Source organism: Kogia breviceps, chromosome 18 (assembly GCF_026419965.1).
Source record: "Kogia breviceps isolate mKogBre1 chromosome 18, mKogBre1 haplotype 1, whole genome shotgun sequence".
In the NCBI taxonomy this organism is placed as follows: Eukaryota; Metazoa; Chordata; class Mammalia; order Artiodactyla; family Physeteridae; genus Kogia; species Kogia breviceps.
This window is the reverse complement of record NC_081327.1, coordinates 7,179,707-7,201,534: the sequence shown is the minus strand read 5'-3', so window position 1 is coordinate 7,201,534 and position 21,828 is coordinate 7,179,707. Positions and strand designations below refer to the sequence as shown.

At 50.9% G+C, this 21,828-nt stretch overlaps 2 protein-coding genes across 6 annotated transcripts in view; both read right to left on the bottom strand.

Annotated features, from left to right (window-relative positions):
- Positions 1-837: 837 nt before the first annotated feature.
- On the bottom strand, positions 838-9,550 carry CABP5 (calcium binding protein 5). Of its 2 annotated transcripts, XM_059045793.1 has the most exons (7): positions 9,488-9,538; positions 8,593-8,595; positions 7,918-7,948; positions 7,274-7,417; positions 6,205-6,314; positions 3,118-3,265; positions 838-863 (listed from the first exon to the last, which is right to left on the bottom strand). In XM_059045793.1, the coding sequence occupies exons 1-7, from the start codon at positions 9,536-9,538 to the stop codon at positions 838-840; spliced, it is 513 nt and encodes a 170-aa protein (XP_058901776.1). The 2 variants fall into 2 exon arrangements, with proteins under 2 accessions (XP_058901776.1, XP_058901775.1); XM_059045792.2 differs by lacking the exon at positions 8,593-8,595 and having other exon boundaries at positions 9,488-9,550.
- A 3,641-nt stretch (positions 9,551-13,191) lies between these two features.
- The window catches only part of LIG1 (DNA ligase 1), a 40,662-nt gene continuing 32,025 nt past the window's right edge, over positions 13,192-21,828 (bottom strand). For 3 of the 4 annotated variants that reach the window (XM_067018347.1, XM_059045741.2, XM_067018349.1), the window contains 11 exons: positions 21,243-21,358; positions 20,134-20,229; positions 19,579-19,689; positions 18,972-19,043; positions 18,406-18,550; positions 18,169-18,251; positions 16,429-16,581; positions 16,265-16,318; positions 15,477-15,620; positions 13,599-13,691; positions 13,194-13,439 (listed from right to left, as the gene is read on the bottom strand). In XM_067018347.1, coding sequence (XP_066874448.1) covers positions 13,356-13,439; positions 13,599-13,691; positions 15,477-15,620; positions 16,265-16,318; positions 16,429-16,581; positions 18,169-18,251; positions 18,406-18,550; positions 18,972-19,043; positions 19,579-19,689; positions 20,134-20,229; positions 21,243-21,358 — 1,151 coding nt within the window. In that variant the 3' untranslated portion in view covers positions 13,194-13,355. Of the gene's footprint in view, positions 13,440-13,598; positions 13,692-15,476; positions 15,621-16,264; positions 16,319-16,428; positions 16,582-18,168; positions 18,252-18,405; positions 18,551-18,971; positions 19,044-19,578; positions 19,690-20,133; positions 20,230-21,242; positions 21,359-21,828 lie in introns of all 4 variants that reach the window. The other variant, XM_059045740.2, reaches the window with a different exon arrangement.

Sequence of the window (21,828 nt, the reverse complement as noted above, 5' to 3'; positions counted from 1 at the left end):
AGCCCAGGGCAGACCCACGCAGAGGCAGGGGGCTTCCAGGAATGGCTTTGCGGGCGGGGCGGCGGCGACCCCCCCGGCTGAGCGAACCCATCCTCTCTCTCTTTGCATGATGTCATTTCGAGGGGGATTAATTCCCTGGCGGATCAGCTTGCTCTAAACCTTGATAATCCAGATTTGTGATTTAATTCAGTGCCCTGAGTATCTGACACAAGGAGAAGGAAGTAGGAGGCTAGAGAGATAAAAACAGACTCTGCTTCCAAGAAATCAAGGAGGGGTTGGGGGGGGGGGCGGTAATCTCACTCGGAGGCCTCTTTAATTAACCAGTTCCATGCCCAGTCTTATGGAGAACGAGAACGCTGTTTCTAGCCTCATGCTTGACACGCCTCCTTCTACCGAGAGAAGGAAACTGAGGAGATGTGAAGCAGCTGAAGCGAGAAGGGAGAAGGGTAGACTCTGTGCTGAACTCTTTGAGTCTAACAGGGGAAAAGACCCCTTGAACCCAGGGGAACTGCGGGAAGAGACTCTGGCAGGTTATCGGGATTTAGGATAACGTGCGGTCAAAAGACGTCGTTGGTCTTTGGAATTTGGGGAGCAGCAACTAGACGCTTCTGTTCACATTTCCACACGTGGACTCTTCAGTGTTAAACGAGTTCCCCTACCCCATCTAACCCCTACGATAGACAAAGCTATCGTTTCTAGTCTAACCTCAATCCATGGTGCTGCCATGCCAGTCTCCCTCCCTCTCTCCTTCGCGGGCCCGTGGGGATGCGGTCCTCCGCCAGGGCTGGATCCATGTTGGACACGTGGAGAGTGACCAGGGGATATTCCAGAACCTCCTCAACGAGACATCATCTTCACAAACTCTGCAAAAACGAAATTTCCGGTGAGGCGCCTCTTTGTTGTTGTTTTTCTTCATTTGCTTTTTAAAATAGTTTTTTTTTATTGGAGTGTAGTTGATTTACAGTGTTGTGTTAGTTTCAGGTGTAGAGCAAAGTGATTCAGTTAAACATATAGATATACTCAGTCTTTTTCAGATTCTTTTCCCTTTGGATTCTTGCCGAATGTTGAGTAGAGTTCCCTGCGCTATGCAGGAGGTCCTTGTTGTTTATCTCTTTTATATGTAGTAGTGTGTGTGTGTGTTAATCCCAAGCTCCTAATTTATCCCTCCCCCCTCAGTGAGGTGCCTATTTGTAAGAGGAGCTGCCATTATTTTTTCCAGCCTTTACTATGTGTCAGGAACCACTGGGGTTCTTCGGGAAATTAATAACTTGACCCCTCTATGCTTTGATTTCTTCATCTACAAAGTGGGGATCATAGGGTTGCTATTTACCTTCTATGATTTTTAAGATGGTTAAACAATATAATGCTTAGAAGACACGGTCGGTGTTCAATAAATCGTCATTATGAGTCTCTGATTTCAACTTTTCAACCCATCTTGGAGGGGTAAATACCGTTTTACAGGTAAGCAGACTGAGGCTGGTGAGGTTGACCGGCATGTCTGAGATCACGTGGATGGTGAATGGAGAACCCTGGAATGAACCCAGGCGGTACTTGACTTTGCTGGGACTCAGTGTCAGGTGGACTTATCGGTCCCACCCAGGTCTCGAGGCCCCTCTGTCCTTCCCTTGCCTGTGACTGGCCTGAGGAACTATTTCCTCAAACCATTGTACCTCTCCCAGATTTTCATTCATGCCTACTCTACACCTGAGCCCGGCTAGATCCAGCAGGCATCCAGCAAACATTTGCTATGTCGCAGCCATGCAACAAACATCTACTAAGTTTCTCTACAGGTTGTGAATTCCTGTGGGGTAGAGGGAGTTAGAGAAGCTCCCTCTACCCCACAGGAATTCACAACCCAGGAGGCAAATGTAACTCAAGGTCTGCAGTCATAACTTCCTTTGGAGAGGAAGAGAGAAATCCCTGTTAAGTCTTCACAGATGGGACCACTACACCCAATAAGGATAAAGGGAAGCTTCTTAGCAGAGGTTGCACTGGCATGAACTCCTGAGAGATGGATAGGATTTGAAAATGCATTGATAACACGGGAAAGGTGTGGTAAGTGGAAGGACCATCGGGGAGAAAGGAACAGAAGTTGGAGAACACAGAGCAGTACCAAGTGTGCACCAGAGCATAAAAATTCAGAGTGGTTGTAGAAGATAGAGGCCGGGTGGGTGGGTAACTGGGGCAGCATCATGGATGCACTTGAATATCAGACTAAGAATTTGAACCAGAGAATGTCACGATGAGAACTTGACGTGCCCTATCGACGTCTCCCACAAAAAGGATCCCCCTCCCATCCACTCAAGACTCCGATATTTCTCATTTATCCAATCACTCAAAACACATGTGCTGAGCTCTCTGCTAGGAATTGGGGTAGGATGATGAAAGATTTAGTCTGTGGCCTCAGAAGGAAACAGGCAATCAACGATTGGAAGCTATTGTGACGTCATGTGCCAGTATCACTGCAGAGGCATCGTGGGTGTTACCGGAGCACCGAGGGATGCCGACCCTGATAAGAAAGATGGGGCCCCATCCAGGGGCATAGCTAAGACTTAGCCAGAGGAAGGAGGAAAGGGTTTTACAGGCAGGACATAAGCAATGGCAGCAAGGGGTCCTTAGTGCATGATTTCTTTTAGTTTTTCTCTAAAATTGGGGAGGAAGGTATCCTCTTTACTCCCATTTTGCAGATGTGAAAACTGACACTAAAAGAGAGGAAGTGACTAGGATAAGGCCGCATAGTTAGTAAGAGGTGATCCTGAATTTGAAACCCATGAATCTGACCCCAGCATCCCAGCGGCTAACTGATCCACTCTCCTTCTGATGGGACATTTTTTTCCTATGATAAAGGCATCCAGGGAACAAAGAAGGGATGGGAGAGGTGGAGTAGGAATGGGCTTCTGGACAGGGTGTTCCAAGGAGTGGCCAAGACAGAAACAAGGAGAGGTGAGAGGCACTGAGCTCTTGGAAATGACGTGGGCAGAAAGGGATGAAACAGACACCTCCAAAATCTAAGCCCCCTCCTCCAGCCTCAAACTGGGGGAAGAGTGAGAAGGAATGGCCGACGTGCAAAAAAACCACACGGGGGAGGTGGAGGTGGCTGCCCCTATACAACGTCACCTTCAAAGTCGACGGTGCCGTCTCCGTTAATGTCGGCTTCCTGGACAACCTCGGAGATCTCCTGGGGACTGAGCTTGTCTCCCAGGAGCCTCTGCATGGCCTGCTGCAGCTCCCCCAGGGTGATCTCCCCGTCTCCGTTGGCATCAAACTGAATTGGAGCACAGGGGATAATATTAGCAACGATGACCGCAATAATAATAATAATAGCACTGTTTGTTGATCACTTACCGTGAGTCAAGAACTTAGCTAAAGATAATGAACAAGGACCTACTGTATAGCACAGGAAACTATACTCAGTATCTTGTAATGACCTATAATGCAGAAGGGAATGCAGAAAAAAGAATATATACATTTATATGTTTAAAAAGAGAATATATACATTTATATATATAGCTGAATCTATAGTTATATATATATATATAAAACTGAATCACTTTTCTGTATACCTGAAACTAACACGACACTGTAAATCATCGTAAATTTCACCGCGGTGGCCCTGGGTCCAATCCCGCAAGCCATGTGGTGCGGCCAAAACAAACAAACAAAACTCAGCTGAGAGCTTTTGCACGTTATCCTCTAAAAGTCAGCTCCTTGAAGGCAGGTTCAAGGAGCCTTGTTCTTTGTTCCATGCTTAGCCCTCCCTATGCTGCACACCTTTAACTAATCCACTAGAAAGTCTCAGAACGTAAGTTCTACGTCCAAATGTTATCTGGGAGCCAACAGTCCTTCTCCACTGTGGTCCTACATAATCTGTCCTCCACACGTTGGGACTTGACATTCGTGTTCATTTAAAACACCAATCAGATCTTGTCCCTCCCTGGCTTAAAGTCCTCCAGCGGCTTCCCATCCCACTCAGAAGAAAATCCTGACACCGCTCCCCGCTCCGTGACACGCAAACTCCTACGGGATGGGGTCCTGCCTTCAGCAACTCTTGTTGACTTCACGCTACTCTCTCCGGCTCATGCCTCTCCGAGGACTGCAGGCTCCTTGCGCTTCCTCAGACATGCCTTCCTGCCTTCCAGTGTTTGTACCTGCTGCTTTCTAACCCTGGGGTGTGATTTCCCCTAGCGCAGTGCACTGCCCAAAGGAAATACAATGTGAACCTCATGGGTAATTAAAATTTTTCTAACAGCCTCCTACCGCCACATACACAGATTTTAAGGGAACAAGTGAAATTAATTTTTTATAATCGATTTTACTTAATCTATCTAATATATCATTTAAAAAATTTTAAATGTAAGCAATTTAAAATTGATTTAACCATGTAATCAATTTAAAAATTATTCATAAAAAAAACAAAAAACAAACAAAAAAAGAAAAATAAATAAACAATAAAAATTATTAATGAACTATGTTACATTCTCTTGTTTGCTCTGGGATCAAACCATCTTATTCACCCAACGTCCTTCTCCTGGCCGGGATCTCTCCAGCTTCACAGTCACTGAAAAGCTGTTATATTCTTTTTATGCATACTGGATTTCATAAGACTTAGCATAATACCATGCTAAGGACTTATTTAGTATGTCCTTAGCATGGTTAGTTGACACACCTACCCTCCAAAGATACTTAAACTAAGCTACTAAATCTCAATCCAGTGTGTATTTTATACTCACAGCACATCTCAATTCAGACATCAAATGTTATCAGAAATACTCGATCTGCATGTAGGTTTCATGAAGTATATAGTTGAAAAGGTAGATTTGCATACCCAAGTTGTTCCAAATGAAAGTTTTCCAATAATTGCAGTGAGTATTCATTTTTAGATTCAAATGAATTGAAATTATATTCAATTGAATACAAATGGAAATTAATTTAATTGAAACGAATCAAAATTAAATACTATTATGTGTATACAATGGAATATTACTCAGCCATAAAAGCGAATGAAATAATGCCATTTGCAGCAACATGGATGGACCTAGAGATTATCATACTAAGTGAAGTAAGTCAGAAAGAGAAAGACAAATATCATATGATATCACTTATATGTGGAATCTAAAATACGACACAAATGAACCTATCTATGCAACAAAAACAGACTCGCAGACATAGAGAACAGACTTGTGGTTGCCAAGGGGGAGGGGGTGGGGGAGGGAAGGATTGGGAGTTTGGGATCAGCAGATGCAAACTGTTATATAAACGATGGATAAACAAGGTCCTACTGTATAGCACAGGGAACAATATTCAATATTCTGTGATAAACCATAATGGAAAAGAATAGGAAAAGGAATGTCTATATACGTATAACTGAATCGTTGTGCTGTACAGCAGAAATTAACACAACATTGTAAATCAACTATACTTCAATAAAATTTTTTTAAATTAAATACAATTAAAAATTCAGTTCCTCAGTCACACAAGCCACATTTCAGGCCAGTGGCTACCACTGTGGACAGAGCATTTGCATGATCACAGGAAGTTCTATTGGACGATGCAGCTCTAGATCTTTACATGAAGCTGAGAGAGAAAACCACACAGCTAGTAGGTAGAGATCTTCCTGGGATTTGGACCCGTGTTTGCCTGACTCCAGGGTGTCCCCTTCCGAACACTATACTCTTCTTTATTTTTGCCTCGGGTAGTTGAAAGCTCTCTGAGAGAGAAGAGCATTTTATCAAGGAATCTAAGTGAATTTCAGCAAGCCCCTTACCCTCCCTGGATCTCAGCTTCTTAAAGCATCCCTACAACAGGTAGTTTCAACCAGATGATGTCTTGGAGCTTCTTTCTGAGTTCTCAAATTCTTGGATTCCCTCTTCCTATTACAGGCATGAGGATTAGAGGTTCTAGCATGTGTTTTGTAGATTGCAGGATCTTGGATAAGATATGCAATTTCCATGAGCCTCAGTTTCCTCATATGTAGTATTGGGATACATGACTACTTACTCCTATTGTTATTTGTGAGGACAAAATTAGATGAAACAGGTAGAGGACCTTGTCCATTGCAAGTGCTTGAAATATGTTATTTTCCTTCCCTATAAATCCCACCATAGTTAGAAAAATAACTGGTTTTGGTGGGTTCTGTCCATGGTTAATGGCTAATCATAGACCTCCTGGGTCTCCCTCAACCACCTCCAACATTATGAAACTTACTTCCTTGAAAGCATCTCGCATCTCCTGGACACCGATCATCCCAGCTGTTTCTGCAAGCAATTTGGGGGCCATCAGCTCCACAAAATCGTCAAAATCTACACGGCCACCCACTGAGGACAGAAGAGGCAGGTCTAGTGAGATTCCATATGTCCCCAACCCTCCATTACCTCACTTTGCCCTTCAACTCTGTTCAAGAAATAGATCTGCTCCCATCTCTCTGCCTTCTAAGAGCTTCCTTTCTTAGCCAACTCATGCCCTCTTGTCCCTCTCGTCTGAACAGGAGTGGATGGGGTGCCTTACGGTGGAAGTAACTAACTGTTGGTGTGACCTTGAGAAAATCTCTTAATTGGTTCAGATCTAGGTTCCCTCATCTGGCAGATCTGGAGAAGGGAGAGTATGAATTAAATGAGCACTAAATCCCTTTCAGATATGAATACTATCACCTCTTTGAATTCAGCATTGTTTACTCAGTAACATGCCCAGAAGCAAACCCCGTAGCAATTTTATCCCAGCTTCGATGACAAAATCAGCTTGTCTCCATCTAAAAACCTATCTTTTTTTGTAACATTATTCACCAACATTAGGCTCCAACTCCAAGTCTGTTTCCAGCATCAAATACAACTCCAGTGTTGCCCTCCACTGACGAATCTTAGTGGTGATAGTAATAACTTACATCTAATAAGCATTTACTAGAGGCTAAGCCTTTACCTGTATTAACATCTTTATCCCTCCCTTTCTACAATCCCACAAGGTAAGGAGTGATATCATCTTCACTGGGTGGACGGGGAAACTGAGACTCAAGAGTGTGGGCTAACTCTACTTCTTATATGACTACAATTAGTAAATAACAGAACTGGGACTTGCACCCAAATCTATCCCTAAAAGTCACGCTTTTAACCACTACAAATGTCGCCTCGCTAAGTAGAGTCTGAACTGTTTCCTTCCAGACTTCTAGCCCCTCTTCCCTCCTCCCTATCTCCAACTCTACTCTCAACCTCCATATATCCTTCCTAATTCCACCCTTAGCTCTCCCCTAAGCCCAGTCATTCCTCCCACTCCCTGGCCTCACAGTTCATGCGGATTTGCTGGCCCAGTTCAATCAGTTCCATCTCCGTGGGCATGTAACCCATTGTCCTCATGAGATTCCCCAAATCCTTACAAGAGATGAACCCATCTCGGTCCTTGTCAAACTCAAGAAATGCTTCCCGGAGCTCTGAAAGTTAAGAGAGAAGAACTTTGGGGAAGTTGAAACAGTCACTGGGGAATAGTAGCATCCCTTGAAACTATCAATGAGGCACTGACTAAAGACTCCTCAAAAAAGAATACATTATAAAAATTTTTAAAAGGAGTGATGTATGAAATGCGTTAGCAAAAAGAATAGTTCCTGAGACCACGAAACGATAGCACTGAAGTCCTTCACATTTTTGGGTGACGTTATGGGAAACTTCGAAACTACCAAGAGAAAAAAACAACAAGTTTGGACTCATCCTAAAACTCAGGCATCATCTGTGGGTCTCTGAGACACTTGGGCATGGGGATGGTTTCTAAACCCTTGGGGAGGTACTTAAACCACCACAAAATCACAGTTGAGTGGGAAGAGAGAGTGATGTAAAATTTTCATGTCAAGGGATTTATATTGAAATGCACAAAGGAACAGAGAGCAGGTAAGTGGGTGGAGGGCAAAGTGGGGGCATTTAGGGGAGAGAGCTTTACCTTCAATCTCATCTGGTCCCAGTGGTCTTTCCTAGAAAGGAATGCAGGGGGCAGGGGATTTGGACAGAGGATCAGGGATCCACATTCACTTCTTGAAACACATCTCATCCTCATCCTTTCCTGTTTCTCTTCCTTTCTTGTTCCCATCTACCCCTCTCACCTTCTTTCTCCCATCTCCTGACGGGATCCCATTCCATGGCCATTTGTTTCTCCTGCTCTTCCTCACCCCTTCTCATTTCCTCTCTCCCATCCTTGAATCTTGGTCTCTCTCCTCCTGCCTCTCCCAAATAGACACCCATCCTGTTGTGCCGAAATGGGTCCTGGAGGCCACGGAATCCAATCCCCTTCTTCCCCAGATGAAGAAAGCCAGACTTAGAATCACAGCTCACATATTCAGTTTGCTGACTGTGCCAGGCTACCACAATCATTTCATTTAAAGTTCTTTGAGGCAGAGCCAAATATCATTCCCATCTTATTTAAGAGGAAGTCGAGGGACAGAGAGGTTAAGGAACCTGCCTGAGGTCACACAGCTCAGAAGTGGCAGATCCCCTCCCAAAGCAGGGAGACGTTAAATCATTCCTTTGAGGTCATGCAGAAATTCAGGTGCATTGAGAGCTGGGATCTTAATGCAGGTCTACTGGCTGCCAGGTCAGAATTCTTTCCACTCTACCCCACTGGCTGTTTTTCCACCTGCCTCCATGCTTTCTCTCAAGGGTCAGAATCCCTTGGCTGTGGAAGCTGTGTTCGGTAGCACCCAGGCAGGCTGATCACTGCCACCACGACCAATTCCTAAAACCTTTCATGTTGCCATCACCCACTCCTGGACATAACTGAAGGGTCAGGCTTGGGTACACAGCACATCACCTGGGAAATCCCATCGACGCCTGGCCTCCTTCACCCCCTTTTCTCCCTTTATCCTTGGAGATTTTCCCCCAGCTTCTCTTTCTTACTACCCCCTTCTCCCCAAATCTTTCTCTCTCAATCTTTCTCTCTCTCTCATGATCTTAAAAAAATAACAATTAAAATCATACCCGTTGGAAACAAACAGACCTGACTCTGCCACTTACTAATTGTATAAGCGTAAAGCAAGGGACTTCGTGACTCAGAGCCTTAGTACCCACGTCTGTAAAATAGGAACGAAAGTACTATGGACCTCGTGCAGTCATCCGGAGGATTAAACGACATCAGGAATGCAAAGCCCTCTGCACGGGTCTGGGCACACGGCGATGACTTAATAAGCAGCATCTATGGGTATCACCACCTCCGTCGTCACCAGTATGGGTGTCAAAGAAAAGAATAATGATCATCAACGGTGACATCTTCCTAGTTCCCCTTTCCTTTTTCTTCTCCTGCATCTTCCACCTTTCGGTCCTGACTTCTGATTTCACCCTCACCCATCTTACTGACCCACGTGTCCCCACGATGCTCCCTGCAACTCTCCTACCTTCTCAGTTCGTGCTCTCCGCACCTGCTCCCCTCTTGTCCCTTCCCTTCCCCGCATCCCAGCTCCCTTTGGAGGAGGAGGATACCCCCCCCCCCCCCCCGCCTCCCTCACTGTCCCCAGACTCACCCGCTGTTTCTCAGCGATGCCTTTTCTTAAGAAGATGCAGGCGGGGCCCATGGGAAACTGCATGGAGGGGGCGGGGCAGAGCTCACCAGGCGCCCGTCTCAAGACAGCTCCCCCTCCCTCCTGTCCCCTCCCCCTTGGTGGCTCAGCCTCCTTGTCTCCCCTAGCACTCCTTTGCCAACTCTTCCTGCCTCTCTTGGCCTCTCCCTCGGTCACCTTGGCTCCCTTAGAGCTGTGACAGCTGGGTCAGAAATCTCCACTCGGGTTGGGGGGGGGGGATCACAGTTGTTCCTGCCTCCCCATCTGGCGTGAGAATGGAGGGGGGGGCCAGTGTCAGGCTCTGACCTTTTATCCCCGGAATAGAACTGGAAGGATAGTTTTGAAAATGAGGATTAGGGCCGAGGGCATCGATTCGTACAATGTTTCAACAGGCACGTTGGCCTCTGCTGCTGGCCTTTGTGTGTGAAGATGGAGATGGACACCTGGCCTCCAGGAGCTCTAGGGTTAAGTCAGGAATGGGTGGAAATGAGCAGGATGCAAAAACCGCGTGACAAGCGGACTTCAGGAACAGACATGCACGGTGGCTCAGAGGGGGGATATGTGTCCTTCCTCTTGCTCCTCTCTTCCCTTCCTTTCTTCCGGAATAGTTCAGGGGGGGGAGGGGCAAGGTAGCCATCCCTGCTGGTGGGCGTGGTCAGAGCCCAAGGAGGCGATAAGGGTGCCTGCACGGAATGGGGAGGGGACTGGGGGCCATCGGTGTGGGGAACGGAGACCTTAAATAGGAGAGCGGAGCAAGGGAGGGGGAGTCGCCACGGCAGGGGGGTGTGGGGGGGTGGAGGTGGCGTGCAGCCCCGCCCAGAGCGTCGGGGCCTGGGAAGGTGAGGAGGAACCCAGGCAAGAGCAGCCTGCCGTGGAATACTGGGGCATCTCCGTGCGAGCCTCACATCACCTAGGGGGAGGGCTTCCACTGTGAGCAAAGTGCAGGCGGCACGGTGTAGGGTGCTGAAGGCAGATCACGGCGAGAAAGGCATCCCCACGGGGGTGGGACGGCAACGGAGAAGGGAGGCCGGTTACACGCGGGATTGTATTGAGGCTAATGGGAATCCGGTTGCTCGCTGCTGGAAAAGGGAGTGCCTGATACAGTATAGAAAGGGGAAAAGGTAACAGGAGCTCTGCGGTGTTGGATCGGAATGGGAGGGACTGGGATTTCAACTTACAGAGAGGGATATACAAAGCAACACAGACGTCGCTGTGTGTGTAGGGACACGGGAACATATATTCTCTAGCTAAGAGGACCCAGAAGCGGTGACACCGCAGCATTAATGAACACCTCTACCATCCAGATCCTGACTTCTAAATACCATCCTCCACTAAATAGGAACCAAGTCTCCTAGCAGCAATGGCTGATTTTCATGTCTGGAGCAGGACAAGTGTTAATATTAGAAGATGAGCCTAAAATTTACATCTTGTTGTGCCATAAAGCAAGAATGTGCTCGAAGAGTTATGGAGGCACGTCCAAAGAACACAGAGGTCAGCTTGAAGAAGTTCCACTGGCCATTTGGAAATTAAAACAAATTATATAGGATAAATAGGAAACCAAGAGTCCATACAAATACAGATAAGTGGAAAGTTTGATACTTACAGAGCTCAAAGTACCTCCTCACAAAATACTAATCTCAGAGGAGAGTCCCTTTATAGTGGGGAAACTTGGCGGACACGTTCTTTTCCTTTTTTAAAAAAAAAAATATATATTTTTTTATTTGGCTGTGCCGCGTACGGGATCTTCGTTGAGGGTGTGTGGGATCCAGTTCCCTGAGCAGGGATCGAACCGGGGACCCCTGCATTGGGAGCGTGGACTCTTAACCACTGGATCACCAGGGAAGTCCCTGGCAGACACTCTCTTCAATAATTAAAATGAACATCATCAGTAACGTAACAAACCAAGATGACACATTCCAATTCATATGCAATTATGAATTTTTGCTCCCGCAAACCTCCCTGGCTCCCCTCCTGCATGACTCTTCCCAGAGCCCAGCTCCAAGAATCATCTCCCCTTGATTGGTTCCAACAATTTTTAGGAGGAGAAACAGCATTTCACCAGGGGGAATACGGTCTCCGCTGCTCCCCTCAGCTCCAGGCTCATCTCTTCAGGGTCTGTGAAATCCAGCCGTCAGCATGATCTTTTCACCCCTAGACCGTACCGTGTCGCTTCTCTGACTGCAGGATAAGGTCACACCCTCCTAGGGGCACACAGGCTGGGCTGGCCACGAGGCACTTTATCTAGTTGGGGGCTGAGTGCAGGGTCTCTTGCAGACTGCCCAGACCAAACCCTGGCCCTCCATCCCCCAGATGGTAGACCTGGGGAAAGTAACTAACCCTGTGCCTGTGTCCTCATCTGCTTAATGGGGAGGACAAAAGCACCTGCCTAGTGGGGTCGCCACGAGGGTCATTGAGTGAGTCTGTCCCTGCCCAGCCCTGGCAGAGGGACAGGGCAGCCCTGGCTGGTTGTGTTCACAGGGGCCCTGCAGGGGCATGGGGAGGAAGGGCATGTCCCTGGCCCCCCCTTTCCTCAGGAAGACCCCAGTCCATGCCTAAGGGAACCGTGGGGATCCACGCAGAGCCGGACTGTCACTGGAATCCCCAGACATACAGTACTTAACACCTAATCAAACATTTTGCCTTAAATGTTTTATTTGAACTGGATAAATACAGATGCAGATTAATTGCCAATCCTTTAAGGAAGAGATCTTTCAACTATGAGAAACAAACCTCATTTTTACAGTGGGGTGATCACAACAGGATTTTGTTTTTTTTTTCTCCCACCTCCACCCCACCCCCAGGACAAGAAGCTCAGTTAGGCAGCTGCTGCCCTTGGTTCATTGGTTAAGGATTGTCAGGGTGGCTTTCTCTGTGACTCTCCTGGTTTGTTCCTCATGATCACAAGGTGGCAGCCCCAGCACCAAGCATCACATCCACAGTCAGGGCAGGAAGAAAGGAAGGGCTGCCACAACCAGGTCTCCTTTCTGATCAGGAAAAGTAGCACTCACTATACTCCAGGCACTGTGCTATGGCCTGGGGGATGTAAGGATGGGGAAAACAGGTATGTCCACTGCCTGCCCTCACAGGTCGGGTCTGGAAAGCTGCACTGAGGATTCAGAGGCCAGGCGTGGTCACTAGATGGCGGGTGGCAGAGCTGGGAGTCTCACACACAAGGAACCGCACTTAACAGTCTCCCAACAGGATGGGGACCGTCCTGGAAAGGTGTGGGGCCTGAAGCCAGACTGCTGAGTCAGAAGCCTGGTGTGGTCCTCCCAGCAGCAGCCCTGGGGAAGCTACTTCCCCTCTCTGTGCTTTCTCATCTGTGAAACAGGATCTCGACGTGCCTACCTGGTAGGCTTGCTGGGAGGTTAAAGGAATTAATAGGGAGAGTTTGGACGGCCACTGTCCAACAAAGCAGCCATTCGGCACAAGTGGTTATTTAAATGAAAATTAAAACTTGAGCCCCCAGTCGCGCTGGCCCCATTTCCAGCGCTCACCAGCCACACGCGGCTGGTGACTGTCACGCCGCCCAGCGCAGACGCGGCGCATTTCCACCACTGCAGAGAGCTCTACCGCAAGGCCCTGGTTTCGACAGTTGTGACACAGTTACACGCTGTCAAAGGGTGAGCTGTTATGGCCGAACCCCCAGAGCCCAGCACGGACACAGAGCAGGTGTTCAACAATTATTTATTGAAAAGAATGACAGAACCCCAGACCCCGGCTGAAACCATCCCCTCCCCCCCACACACCTGACTATCAAAACCCGGACCCGGCAATCTGGTGTTGCTGAGCGCCTGAGGCGACGCCCCAGCCCCCGGGGAGAACAGGGGGCCTAGTAGAAATCTTCCAGGTCAGAGTCTGACTCTGCACCTTGCTGGTTCTGAATCTGGCTTTGCTTCCGGTACAGACAGGCCACCTGAAGCGAGAGGGCAGGTGGTGGGAGAGTCAGAAGCCCTGGGGCTGCCGCACCCCCTTCCTTGCCAAGCCCGGCCAGAGCCCACCTTCTCCAAAAGGCAGGCCTGGCCGGGCAAGCCCACCCCTGGGCCAACCACCCAGGCTCCACCGCGGGCCTCACCTCGGCACTGGTGGTGGCCTCCTCCGGCTTCTTGTCCTCACGGACGCAGATAAACCGAGGGAAGCGGAGGGAGATTCCCTTCTCGCTATCCACCTGCGGGGGCAGGGGCGGGGCGGGGCACGGAGGGTGGAGGGGTGACGGAGCAAGCATCCAGCCGGCTCCCCGCAGCAACTCCCCATCCAAAGTCTCCTCCCCACTCCGGCGCCTCCGGCCTGTTTCCTGATCCACACAATAGGGCTAAGCGATGGGTCGGGTCGTTGTAAAAATTAAATAAGGTCATTTAGTGCTTGGGGCCGCTCGCTCCCCTGGAGCAGGAAGGAGCGTGTAAGAAACACAGGCTTCAGTGGCGGTGCTTTCCGCTGTGGTTCTTATTATTAGGGCCAAGAGGGGCGGATTCCAGAACCAGACTGTGAGGTTCAAATCCCAGCTCCCGACTCTCAAGAGCCTCGTGACCCTGAGCCAGTTACACTGCCCGGGGCTCTATTTTCCCATCTGTAAAATGGGGGTGGTCAGTGTCTTGGTGAGGATGAGTGTGAACAAGTGACATGCCTGCCTCACCCAAATGCTCCGTAAATGCTGTTCCCGTCTCTTTATTACCAGCGGGCCCCGACTTCCCGAGACGGCGCAGGAGTGAAAAATTTCAAGAAGGAAACTAGATAAAAAGTATGAGTTTTGCCTTTACGTGGAAGTCAGCGGCTAAGCAGAAAAGCACATGCTAGCTTTTGAAGGATCAGAGAAAATCCCAAAGGGAGTATGCACTTTAAGACTTCCTGTTCCTCGAATTAAAAGAAACAAGAAGAACAAAACAAAAAACCTCCAAACTGATGTTTCTAAGAATCCATAAAGAGAAAACAATATAATTTGCATTTTAACAATGTTATTAAGATTTGGGATCTCTGTGGACTTTAGGGTTGAATACCTTGGTTGACAATAAGCTGAATTTTTGTGCTAATAAAAGACATATCTGTAACAGTAAAAAAAAAAAAAAACCTTCCTGAACTTCGGGAGGATGCTAAGAGCTGTCCTAGTGCCGGTGGGGGAGTGTTCCCCCAGGGACACTGATCCTCTAGCAGTTGCGGAGGACAGAACCACTATGAGAGAAATTAGCCAAGGAATGTTAAAACTTGGTAGTGTGAAAATTAACTACAGTTGAGAAAGAAATGCAGTAGTGGACCTAAATGCTCAACAGGAAGTATCCTAAATTTTTACTGAAAAGAACTGTTTTCAAAAATTACTTAAGAGCAGAATATGAGATGATATTTAAGAAAGAGATTTTTTTTAAAATGATACCAATGAACTTATATACAAAAGAGAAATAGACCCACAGACACAGAAAACAAACTTATGGTTTAGCAAAGGGGGAAGGGGGGGTGAGGGATAAATTAGGAGTTTGTGATTAACGGATATACACTTCTATATATAAAGTAGATAAACAATAAGAACCTACTATATAGCACAGAGAACTAACTACTCAATGTTTTGTAGGAACAGAGGGAAAAGAACCCGAATACATATACATGTATGTACAACTGGTCCACTGTACCGTACACCTGAAGCTAACACAACATGGTACACCAACTACACTCCAATAAGAACGTAACATTTAAAAAATAAAAATAAAAAATTTTTAAAAATCAAAGAAAGCAATTTCACGGTTTTCTTTCTACTCCTGGGCAATTTCTGATTTTTTTTTTTTTTTTTTTTTAAATGAGACTTTGACCTCATAATCTGAAACCCAAATAAAACGCAGGCTCCAGTCTTCCTAAGCATCACCCAGGAAGCTCAGACATGGGCTCTAAGATCCCCTCCCCCCGTTTCCCCACCCTCCCAGCTGGGGTTCCTTCGGAGGGTCTATTCCAGGGTCCCCCAGTTACTCACCAGGCCCCGGGCAGCCGGATAGATGGGGGACAGGGAGAGGTCTGCGCACTTCACCTCCCACACGGCGCTGGGGTCCAGCCAGTGGTCGGGGGCCACGGCGCCGTCGGCCCGGACATAAGAGCGTGGGGCGGGCAGCACCAGGGCCTGCAGCCAGTGGCGGGAATAAGGTCTCAGATCTCAAAGTCAAGGCTGAGGGGAGGGTTGTGGGGGGCGGGACTGGAGAGTGAGGAAAAAGGGAGGAAGACGGGGCAAGAGGATAGATACAGATGCCCCTTCCAAGTAAAAAGCTGGTGGTAGGTGGAAGGGGGGGGGATGGGGGAAACGGGAGAAAGGAAGACAGAGACCCTGGGAGCTGAGACAAGAAATTAAAGGCAGAGAGAGAGGAACCGAGACCCAGAGACCGGGAGTCAGAGACCTGGCGGGGGGGGGGGGGCGGGCAAGAATGGGAGAGACAGGACCAGAGACACCAACACACAGGAAAGCCAGAGCGCGCCCCAAATGCCTGCGACCAGGACAGCAAACACCCCAAGGACTAGGGGGCTCCACTGGCATCCTAAGAGCGAACTCGGGGAAGAAGCAACGCGCCCTCCCTGAGCCTGTCCCGGGTGCGGCCGAGGCACTGAGCCCGGGGAGACGAGGCTCCCTGACCGGAGGCTCTGGCCGGTAGCTGGCAGGGCCGGGACGTGCGCTGGGACGTGCTGGACTCCGAAGCCAGCTCCACAGCACCGGGCGCACGGCCCGAGCCTCCCGGAGGGCGAGAGCCCCAAGCACGCGCAGGGGGGGCTCACCTGGAGCCTCTGGTGATGCTCCTCCAGCTCCTCGTCACTGAAGCCCGTGCCGAGCTGCGAGGAGGACGGGGGTCAGAGGCTCCGCTTCCCCCAGCGCCCGCCCCCCGAGGTTGAGTCCCACCCACTCCCCTCCCGCTTTGGCGCCCCGCCCCCGCCCCCGGCACCTTGCATATGGCCTGCAGCTCCTCGCTCTCCTCGTCGTAGGCGGCCAGCAGGAAGCCCCCGTAGCGGCCGGCCCGCTTTCCCCGGCCCAGGTAGGCGCCGACCACCACGAGGTCCAGGGTGTCGCCCACGCCGTCGAGGTAGTCCTTCTTCAGCTGGGGGGAGGGAAGGCGGGGGATGAGGGTGGGACGCGCGGCCGTGGCTCCCGCCGCCGGAGGTTAAGCAGAGGCGTGAGGAGGGGCTGGGTGAGAAGACCCATGACAGTCACTGGGAGGAGACTGGACGTGGAACAGGTTTCTAGGCTGAAAGGGCTGATGAGAAAGAGGGGACTCAAATGCGAAGAGGAGGCGGGATCGATGGGACAGGTCGGGTGGGGAGACCTCGGGGGTCACCCGGGAACCCCACTCCGTTCGATATGGAGGCACATTCCACTCCTTCACACAGAGAACATTTATCCACTCATTCCAAAAACATTAATTAAGTGCCAACTGTGTGCCAGGCAGGAGCTCAGCCGTGGGGATACAACAGAGAATATTTCTTGAGACTGTCAAGGTTTGTACCTGCACAGCCGCTTATAGCTTAGTGGGGGCGGGACGGACCATAAACAACTAAAAAACACACAGGGAGGGATTTCCCTGGCGGTCCAGTGGGTACGACTCCGCGCTCCCAATGCAGGGGGCCCAGGTTCGATCCCCGGTCGGGGAACTAGATCCCGCAGGCATGCCGCACCGAAGTCTGCATGCCGCAACGAAGATCCCATGTGCCGCAACTAAGACCCGAGAAGCCAAAATAAGTAAGTAAATATTTTTTAAAAAAACAAAGAAAGAAAAACACACACACGGGGAAACCCTGTCCACAGGCTCGGCCAGCTCAGCGCACGGCTTCTCCCGCTTGGGTCTCCTGGCCCCCTCCTCACTGCTGCCTCTCTGCTCAAGCTCCCGTCACCTCTTTACCAGACAGCTGCCTGCCTGCTCGCACTTCTGCCCAGCAGCCCCGCACCCGTCCACCACCCACAGAGCGGCCGGAGGACTTGTGCCAAACGACAATCAGACCAGGTGACTTCCCCCTTAAAACCTCCGCTGGCTTCCTGAAACCCTTGGAGGAAAACCCAGTTTTCTTTTACCACCCACTGCTAGGTGATCTGGGACCCACTCCCTGCCCTGACCTCACCTCATGCCTCGACGGTCCTCGACCCCTGCACACACCGAGCTTGTTCCTACCCCAGGGCCTTTGCACTTGCTGCCCGCCCTCAACCCCCAGCTACATGCTCCGTACCCTGATCTTCACATGACTGACCACTTCCTATCATCCATGTCTCGACCCAAACACTGCCTCTGGAAAGGCTTTTCCCAATCACTGAAAGCACTGCAGACCCTCCCTGGCCCCCAGTGGACTTGCTCTCTTCATAGCACTCATCACTCCCCGACTTTATCCCGTTTGCATCCTGGCTGATTTCCTGGCGGAAGGCAAGCTCAGAGGGAACAGAAAGCTCCTTGGGCTCCCTCACCCCCACATCTGGGGTGCCTAGCCAGGAGGTTCTCCACCAGTCCTTGGTGAATTTGCTCATGGTGACTCACTGGGGGAGCAGAGCCGAGGCTGGTTGCGGTGGGAGGCGGGAGGGATTGATCAAAGGGCTCCGGGGCTCAAACAGGGTGAATGTGGGGACTGGGCATGGACCACCCAGCAGGGGCAGGCTTCTGGTCCCCAGCTCAGCAAGAAAGGGGGGCGGGGGCGGGCGGCACCTTGAGCCAGTTGTGCGACCTCTTGGCGATCTCATAGGTGGCGTCCACATCCAGGGTCTTCACCATCAGCCCCTCGCAGGAGTCTGGGGGACACACGAGAGCCCTGTGAAGCCCCGGCTCACAGCCTCACAACAGACGCAGGCAGGGTTCTGGTCCAGTCGTCCAGAGTGGGGCTGGGATGGGTGCAGATCTTGGGGGGTGGGCGGAGGGGGCACAGACCTTGGCGGATGCCCTCACCTTTCACCGACTGCTCCAAGAACTCGGCGATCTGGTCCGTGTCCTTGGTGTCCAGAGAGGTGGCAAAGACAAACTCGCCCTCCGTCTCCACGAAGTTCTCCCGGAGCAACCGCCGGCGTCGGGAAAGGGGCTCACGTACCAGGGACTGTGGGGCAGGATGAGAGAGACGGGACATCATGGCTGAAATGAAGAGAAGAGAGCCCGGCCCTGGGAGAAGCAGGAAGCGGATGGGTCACAAGTCATCATGTGGCTTATGGAAATGAGTGTGAAGAGGGGCATTATTTTATATTTTTGCCAATTCTCTAATGTCTGGCTTAACAGAGGCTGGATTCTCACATCTGCTTCTGCATTCGGACGGCTGCAAAACGTTCAGGTTGCAGGACAGGAAGAAAATCCCCCTCACACAGATGTTGGGAAAGGGAGGGCCTCATGGTCCACATTTTGAGAACCACTGCGCGAGTGTGGCCTCCGGGCTCAGGGATGAAACTCTAACCGCTGGCTCCCAAGCTCTCCCCCGTCACCTCAAATCATGCCCCAGCTGACCTGGACACGATGCCAGAACTCACCTCTCCATTGAGGTAGATGAGGTCAAAGGCGTACAGACACACCTGCACCTGGATCTCTGCCGCGTCCACCTCCTGGGTCAGGGCAGGATGGAGACCAGGAGCGGGAAAAGGTGAGACGGGGCCCAGTTGGGTCCCTTCCCATCATGCCTGAGGCAGACACCCCGGTCACCTGCCACTCCCCGCTTCTCCCCAGCCAAGAGGCCGCACACCTGTGAGGGCATCAATGCTGCCAGCCACACGCACTGAACTGTGATGGCTCTTGGCTAATCCCAACCACCTCATTCACCACTGCTAGGTATTTGCTCTCCCTCGCAGCTAACGGGGGTGACATGACACAACTCTGGCCAATGAGAGTAAAGAAGATTGCTGGGGAGCAGGTTGTGGGGGCTCCTAGAACAGATCTTTCATAATAAAACAGATGTTGGAAAAGGGGCCTTCCCTCCTTCCAACTTGGCATGCTGGGATAAGAATGTGATGGCTGGAGCTGTGGCAGCCACACTGCAAAAGGCTGAGAGAACTACAACCCAACTGACAGCTCTGTCTCTCTGGGATTGCACAGGACTGGGTGGAAGATGAGGGCAGGCGGTGGAGGGGGGGCAGAGGCTACCTTGCGTTTGCGGGTGGTGAGCACTTGGAATGGCTGGATCTGCTTCTTTTCCCGGTCCCAAGCCACGGCTTCCGCGTCCAGGATGAAGGATGTGACTGATGGGAGTTTAATCTGAAAGGTGAAGAGGGGGACCCAGGGCTGGTGAGAGGTGGTGGATGAGGCCAAAAGACAGACGCAGGGAAACAAATATCTCTTTCCTTCTGCAGCTCTGAAGATCCATTGACAAACTGACATCAACCTTAAAGAGGTTGTGAACACAGACATGTTGGCATGTGAACACAGACCCCTTCTCCTGTTCCCCACCGAGAGGGGAAAAATACTATGTTTCCTGAGGACTTACTATTTGGTCCCACAAACTGGAAACCAAGGAGCCTTTGTCATCTTCCTCTTCCTCCCACTTCACACTCAATTACCCTGTGAACTTGTCCGTTTCCGCTCCAAAACTGCTAAGCTGTCCACCTGTCACCACCTTGCTGAGCCCGGTCCAGCCTAAGCCACAGCATCCTACTGCAGCCCCGGCCCCCACCTGAGTGAGAAGCAGCGGCTGGTGCCCACCTTGTGGATGCGGCTGATGATATCGGGGTACCTTCCGGTATTGTCCTCCTGATTCCTGCTGAAGATCTTCACCTCCCCGCCTTCCAGAACATGGATCTGCCACAGCGGGGGAGCGGAGAGGGATTCAGGGCCGGGTCCGCCCCCCAGGGGCCCCTTCCTTTCTCTTCTTGACCCCACTTTCATTGGCAGACGGTTCCAGAAGCTCTGGAGGAGGTACTGGTGCAGAGACCTGAGTGAAGCCTCTCCTTGGTTCAAACAGCACCTCCCAGCCGTGTATGTGGAAGTGCCCGCCACCTCTTCTTCTTCTCCAGTCCCTACCCTCCCCCGCAAGCACAGGCACTTTGCTCTGCGTGTATGTGTTCATCTGTCTGGATGCTGTTAGGCCGTAAACATCATTGTTTTTTATGATTTTAATTTATTCATTTTACTATGTCTGGGCCACAGTCCTTGAGTAGTGCTACGTATGTGCCACCTAACACGTATATTATCCCAAGAAATAGTAGTGTGTGTGTATGACGTAATATACGACTTTAAATATATATATGTATTTTTTTAAATCACTGTCACTGTGGTACCGCATTTCGTTCACTTTCTTCTCAGCACAGTATTTCAAAGATCCATCTGTGTAGTTAAGCATCTACTGAATCCACCGTGTGTGGCCTCCTCAAGGCACCACAGGGTGGGGCCCACCAAGCTCGCTCATCCATCCCGGGGTGAGGAACAGGGCGGAGCCGGCCCCAACTCCCCCCAGGACAGAAGAGCCACAAGGAGCATCCTTACAGCCCAGACCAAGGACATCTCCGGCCCCGGGAGGCACCTGTTACATTAATACACCCACCAGCGGGCACAAGCACAGCCGCCGCCGCCTGAACTCCCACTGCCGTGGGTCAGGACGGTGACGATATCATCAAAACGGATTCTCAGAGAAGCCAGGCGGGTGGCTACGACCGCACATCGCCCGGAGATGGGAACTACAGCCCCGAGATGCGCACGACCAGACGGGCGGTGGTGGCAGAGGCCGGCCGGCCTGGAACTCGGGTCTGAGGGACCCCACGGCCCTGCTCGACGGCGTGCCCCTTTCTGCACAAGGGACGCGTCCACCCCCTTACCTGTGCCCTCTGTCCGTCGTATTTGTACTCGCAGGTGAAAGCTGCCTCCTCAAAGCGCCTCAGGACCTCACTGACGCCCCGGGTTGGGTGGGCCAACATTGGTTTCAGGGGGACCCCTGGGGGGGGTTGCGATGAGAGTGAGGTCAGGTAGACGGGGTGGGGGGCACATCAGGGTGACAACCTCAGGATGACAAAGTGGCGAGACAGAGGGAACCTGGGTGGCTGAGCCCTGGGGTGCCGCACAGCCCCTCCCTGGCCTCCTGCCTCCCTCTGGACTCTTACGTACAAGAAAACGAGTCTGCCTGCCTGCCTGCCTTGCCTTTTGGGGTATCTCTGGTGCAGCAGCTCTAACACAGAAGTGGGAAGCCCGAGCAGAAAAGGAACGGCTTTTGGAACAGGGGACAGGACTGACTTTGGGGGAGAGGGTCCTGCGGCTTGAGACGGGTGCTCTCTGGGCAGCGGGCCCTCCCACGGCCACCCTGGAGGGCAGAAGCCAAGGCCAGGTGGAGGGAGCGGGGCCGGAAGGCGGTCAGCCCAGCGCCTGGGGCCCAGGGTGAGGCTGTGGACCGACTGCAGAGGGGCCCGT

What these genes read in the sequence shown, in the direction of transcription:
- CABP5 (XM_059045792.2), bottom strand. Translation starts at nt 9,550, where the DNA reads ATGCAGTTTCCCATGGGCCCCGCCTGCATCTTCTTAAGAAAAGGCATC. An exon ending in CCAGCAAATCCGCATGAACT is followed by an intron (nt 6,315 to 7,273) that starts GTGAGGCCAGGG and finishes TTCTGTCCTCAG; the next exon opens with TGGGTGGCCGTGTAGATTTT. An exon ending in CGGCACCGTCGACTTTGAAG is followed by an intron (nt 864 to 3,117) that starts GTGACGTTGTAT and finishes TCGTTTTTGCAG; the next exon opens with AGTTTGTGAAGATGATGTCT.